This window comes from Atta cephalotes (assembly GCF_000143395.1).
Source record: "Atta cephalotes unplaced genomic scaffold scaffold00037, whole genome shotgun sequence".
Taxonomy (NCBI): domain Eukaryota; kingdom Metazoa; phylum Arthropoda; class Insecta; order Hymenoptera; family Formicidae; genus Atta; species Atta cephalotes.
Genome location: NW_012130101.1, coordinates 768871 through 775519, shown reverse-complemented (window position 1 = coordinate 775519; position 6649 = coordinate 768871). Strand labels below are relative to the sequence as shown.

The 6649-nt window shown below is 28.0% G+C and overlaps 1 protein-coding gene across 1 annotated transcript; it reads right to left on the bottom strand.

The window, feature by feature from the left end:
• Positions 1–2857: 2857 nt before the first annotated feature.
• On the bottom strand, positions 2858–5390 carry LOC105621734 (protein lifeguard 3-like). Its single transcript, XM_012203191.1, has 7 exons — positions 5289–5390; positions 4725–4969; positions 4591–4644; positions 4187–4277; positions 3967–4092; positions 3443–3592; positions 2858–3007 (listed from the first exon to the last, which is right to left on the bottom strand). The coding sequence occupies exons 1-7, from the start codon at positions 5388–5390 to the stop codon at positions 2858–2860; spliced, it is 918 nt and encodes a 305-aa protein (XP_012058581.1).
• Positions 5391–6649: the final 1259 nt, after the last annotated feature.

Genomic DNA, 6649 nt, shown 5'->3' with positions numbered 1-6649 from the left:
AGAGAGAGAGAGAGAGAGAGAGAGAGAGACTAAAAATATATTGTAGTTGACTAACAGTCGATGCTTAATTGACTTTCAGAAATCAATTAATAGTCGACTGCTGTCAATTATAAAACGACTGTTGAAAATCGACTTTAAGTCAATTTTCAATAATCGATTATATGCCGACTGGAAAAAGTCGACTATAAACCGACATTCATTCATGTTGTGTGGACAACTATAAAGCAAACTGTTTATAGGAAGACGTTTGTCACTATAAAATGCGTGATATCAGTACAAACTTACCTTTCTAAAAAAGTAAAAAAATTGCTAAGAACGAGCTTCTCGAATAAAATCTATCCAACCCAATTAGTAGTAGTTTTAATTTTTAATTTTTAATTTTTCTTCAATGATATTCTTATTGAAAGTCTTTTTATTCCAATCCAAGTAATGACAACTTTAATTTTCTGTCAAAAATTACTCCTAAAAAACTAATATTTTTCAAATGAAAAATTAAAATCCAGATGCTAATCTTAACTGATCAAGTTAAATTCTATCAAATTAAAAAATAAAACTCAAGTGGTATTTATATTTGTTATTTACTTAATTCTAATGATATATATTATTCAAGATATTATAAAAGATTTGATATCAACAAAACTGACACTAAGTTAAATTCCACAGAATTTTATGTATTATTCGTAAAAAAGATTTGATATCAACTGGTGCTAAGTTAAATTCTATACTAAATTAAATAAAGAATACAATCCATTTTAATTGCATTACTTTGTCCATTCAAGTGTTATAGCAAAAAGTTAAAGTTAATATTATTTATTTAATTTGATACATGAATTACATGGTTATATGAGATTTAACTTGGTGCCAATTGTTGCTCAAGAACAGACTTCTATGTATATTACTACACTGCTAACATGTTTGAAAAAGTGGCCTCCAATTTTATGATATAATAATATTATACGCATGCGTATTGAGAACTGATCCGCATAACTATGTGACGTATGTCTACATCAGCACATTATTTTGACAGGTTAACCTATTTAACAGTATTAAAACTACCAAATACTTATTTTCATAATCCAGCTATTATAAATTATTCTAATTTATAAGAAATAAAATCGCATCTTTTATACGTTTATTAATTGTCTTATATCTTTACCTTTTTATTTGAATTCTTTCTCTTCTAAAAAAAACAAAATTTTTCGCTACGAGATCACATCATTTTCATAAGGTTATATGTTTAGCATGAACAATTGATGCAAAACACATACTGCATTCCTTTGAGTATATATTCGTGACGCATGCGCAGAATTACCATACAATTTCGGAATCCATTTCACATAAGCTTGTCCTAAGGAGTTAGCAGTCTAGTAGTATAGATATATAGAAGTCTGTGTTTAGAATACTCCAGAATATGACTAACAGAATCTTGATAATGATTAAAGAGACCTCATTAATTAATGCTCTTAATCATATTTCGCATTCTATAATTTCTAATGAAATCTTATAAAAACTGAAAAAGTTAAGATACTTTTTTAGAAGTAATTGAATAAGAAATTTTAAAATATTTTTTGTATATATAAAAATTTTACAAAAAGATTTTTTTAATATTAGAAAAAGAGCTGCAATTTATATAAAAATACTTATAGAAAAATTTTCACTAGATTAAAATAAGATAACGATGATGTAAAATAATTTATAAGATTATTATAAAATTATTAATATATTAAATTAATTTAAAAACAAAAGATATGTTCATTTTTTAATATATTTATATAAATGTTATATATATATATATATAATAGTACATATTAGAAAGATATATATAATAGTACAGAGTGCTCGCAAAGATTTACACATTTCGGGCCGATTCCGGCGCGCTACTCCCACTACCGCTCGAGTGACCGAGTGACTCGGTGACCGAGCCGCCGGGCGCTCACGTAATGCCCTGGCTCAGGAGCATTTCTGTAGCTTAAACGTGCAGAAGTATCTTACGTTATTAAAGAATATTTTTCTTGCAAAATAATTTTTATTTCCTTAAAAAAATCAAATTTTCTAAAACATTTTGTCATAATAATTTTTGCCTACCGGCAAACAGAACTATTCAATAATTGTTATAAATTTACATCGAGAAGTTTCTAAAATAACTAATACATTTTGTCATAATAATTTTTGCCTACCGGCAAACAGAACTATTCAATAATTGTTATAAATTTACATCGAGAAGTTTCTAAAATAACTAATACATTTTGTCATAATAATTCTTGCTTACCAGAAACCATTCAATAATTCTGGAATCTGGAATCTGGAAATTCTGTGTTTTCTATACGAAGTCTTACAAAGCGATATAGAATCTTTGTTACTTAATGAGACTTTGTAAGACTTCGTATGGAAAACGGAATTTCCAGGTATTTTCTGACTTCAATCTTCGCAAGTCTGTTATGTAAGAAACTTCTCGATGTAAATTTATAACAATTATTGAATAGTTTCTGATAGGCAAGAATTATTATGACAAAATGTGTTAATTATTCTAGAAACTTCTCGACATAAATTTATAACAATTATTGAATAGTTTCTGGTAGGCAAGAATTATTACGAAATATTTTAGAAAATTTAGTACTTGATTTTTTTAAGAACATAAAAATTATTTTGCAAGAAAAATATTCTTTAATAACATAATCTTCGCACGTTTAAACTACAAAGGCGCTCCTGAGCCAGAGCGTCACATGGACGCCCGGCGGTTCGGCCCGAAATGTGCAAACCTTTGCGAACATAATAGTAATATATACACATGTATAGATACATACATATATCAATGTAAAATATTACAATACGTCAAAGACGTTTATTTTTCTTTTTTTCATCGGTGAAAGAATCCCATAAACATTAGCAAGTACTGGTACAACAGTACGATGTCAACGTAAATCTGTGTAGTTGCGAAGATCACTTCGTCGGGAGTCAATTCTATTCTGCGTCCACCCATAATTGTCTGTACGTCGAAGTACAAATACTGAAAATACATAAAATGATTTTATCATCGAATTTTGTTTATTTAATTTATTTTAATTTATTACAGGAAATTAATTATTAACGACCTTCCCGATTAATTAATTAATTTTATAAATTAATTTAATTTTCGCAATGAATATACAGAAAATGCAGAAATACAATATAATTCTTCTTAGTATACCTATTTATTTTTATTTTTTTTATTTTAAATTATTTAATTATATATCTCTTAATAATTGTTGTATAAATTGCAAAAAATAGCATTACATTAATATAAAAAATTGAAAGAATTAAAATAGATAAAAATTTCCAGCTGAATTAAAATCAACTCCTAGATATTCGAGCTTTAAAGTCCAAAAAACTAAAATATTACTAAAATGGATGTTGGTGAATAGATTTTTTTCATGAGAATATAATATTTCCAAAATATACTGACCATGCAGAGCAGGAGCGTTCCAATGATAGCTATTACCAGGCGTAGAACTATTATATGAGTGAACAATAGGATTATTAACACCGTAAAAATAGATACGATCGCAACCAGCCCAACTATCATCAGTAAGCCTGGTCTCATTGTCAAATCAAACTGCAATTTCATCATAAAACGATTGTTCATTTATACATTCTTTGTTTCTTTGTCTAATTTAATATAAATGCAAATAAATTAAAGAAAAAAAATAATAAAATTGCATATTTACAATAGAAATTAAGTTTCTGAGAAATATTAAAAGACAAATTAATTAATGTAACTTTAACAATACAGATTGAATCAGAAATAAAAGAATTAAAAAATATAATTAAAAGATAAAGATATTTATAAGACATAATATGGATAGTAAATAAAAATAAAAAATTAAGAAAAAACTAGTTAATGCAAGTTTCAATGTAAGGCATACTAAGTTAAAAAAACATCGTGACATAAAATCGCAAAGGGAATATAGAATAAAAGCATGGGACTACCGTGGAGAATGTTGCTACAAGAGCTATGATCATTGTAACGACGGCAGTCATGCCCAAAACGATGAGAATCACCTCGATGGTATAAAACACAGAGACGAAGGCGGCTATGTATGACATTGCCATTGTCTGTGATTCATGAGAAATTTAACTGAATTAATTTTAATTTACAGGGGATCATTCCATTGTGTAAAAAGAAAAAGTAAACATGAAGATATCGTACCAATAGGATCAGGCAGATGTAATTGAATGGAGGCGTTCGTCTGGCGTACACCGAGCAGGATACAGTACAATATGAGATGATGAAGACCGCACTAAAATGTAAATTAATGTTTTAATTAGATTAAAATTTATAAAAATAGAAAGTACGGATCAATTAATAAATACATTTGATTTTTTAAAGCTTAGAGTTATTTTTAATAAAAAGAAATAAACTGATATTATAATATTTATATTAATATTATTATATATATATATATTATCATTATTATCATAATATAGTATAGATAAAATTATATTATATTTATTAATAATAATATTATTTATTGTCTTCGTTCTCTCTCTCTCTCTCATTCCATTTCATTTAATATCACAAGTTAATACAAGAAAGCGTCTAAGCAATCTTACAAGGCAACGATCCACAGAAACCAATACACGATCATAAACTTCTGTGCTTCATCCCTAAAAAATAATTCAGAAGATTATAATAGAAGCTTAAAGTACAAGATTGGAAAGAACACTTTTCTTCTGTGTGCATTCACCAGAACAAAAAGAGAGATATGACGAAGACAGTGAATATCAGCTGCAATGTGAGGAGGCAGAAAACCTTGCGGACAAAACTTCTCCTGATAATGATGTCCTTGAAGTCGCCTATAAATTCATCGGCCTCGTCTTGTGGTAACATGTTCCTTCTGCGCTGTTCTCGTACCCAGGCTTTATACAGTTCTAAATTTTCCCTTTCCCTCTGTGCCACCATTTCATCTGTCACAGTGATAGTGTAAGGTCCCTAGAATTAGTTATTATTAAATCCTAGAATTAATTATTATTAAATCGAAAATCGCTCAACTTCTTTCAATTGCGTTATTACTGATAATTTTAAAAATCCTAATGTCACAATTATTTATTAGAATTATTTATTAAGCAAGAGGACAGCCATTAAAGAAATTTCAATTTATAGAAATGTTATAAAAAAGAAGACTATAGAAAAATATAATTATATTAGTAAAAAGCTTAGTGAAGAAAAGCTATGTGAATCTGATGAACTATTTAATTTAACGATACTGAGAATTAAGATCTGCTGTTTGAGTGATTTAAATGTCACTTACACTTTTTAGTTTCTGGCCTTTAATTAACGGCGGCAGCTGTGGAGGACCTGGGATATTGTGTGGAATCCGTTGTTCTTCGATATCGATATCGTCGGACCGCATTGGATAGGCTGAATGGAACTGCTCGTTAACATGTATCAATCTCTTGCTCCTTTCTGATTTTTGTTGTTATACCTAATAATATCACATGCCTAATTATGCGCTGAATCTATTGTCAATCAATCGCAACTGCGATTAACAAATGAAGATAAAGTATAATTCAGCAAGCAATCGCTTTAAATGTAGGAATTTTAAAGAATGCTCCGTTATCACGATTGTACATCGTGTATGATTAGACAGCAATCATCGTGATGAGGAATGGTTCTATTGGATTGTCCGGAAAGTTCGTGCTGATGTTAAAGAAAAATTGAAACGCAGAAAATTTTAATTTAATAAATGTATACTAAAATTTAAATTTTAGTCGGCACGAACTTTCCGGACAACCCAATATATAGGTAGGTTTATTCGTTTTAATAATTAAAGCGTGAATGTGTTAAGAAGAATATTGATTTTGAAAAACACAATTAAAAGATATAATTTTCTATGTAATTATCTAACAAGTTTGTTCATAATAATTCTGATTAATATTTAGTTCTATCTCTGGAAAATGTTTATAGTGAAATTCACTGTGAGAAATGAAATTTTATTCTTTAAGATTAAATATTGAGTTATTCTTGTTTAAGATCAACTTAATTTTCACTCTTTAGAGAGAAATTTTACACTAAATTATTTAGAGAGTTCAAATTTCTATTTAACAAAATATTTTTTCCTGAAAATTGAATGTGTTACATACACAAAGAATAGCCAAGTTTTTTAAAATTTTGTATTAATTTTCTGGGGAGAAGTCTTCATACACATTTGATAATCAGAATTGACGCCAATCGGAATGGTTCATATATGAGCTGTTATATAAATCAAACGGTTTTTCTTCTTCACAAATAGTGAAGAAGTGGGGCAAGAATCTCAGATGGCGCAGTCTTTTGGAACAGGCGAAGAAAACTTGCGAGAAGAATAACGATTATTGTGAATTGAACTTGTCAGCGTCAAATACTGTGAGTTAGAGCGACATCACGCTTACAGATTTTCTACTTCTAAAAAATCTTATACTAAAATATATATATATATATATATACTATATACATATATAAAATTTTATTTATACAATGATTCGAAACTGATCAACTCATATTATTACAAATTTTTTTTGAAAATTCGTAAATTAAAATAAAATTAACATCATGTTTGTTTGTTTTTTGATATTGAAATGTAATTTTTGTTTATTGTCTTTTTCGAATCAGTTATATTATGTAATACATTTGTTC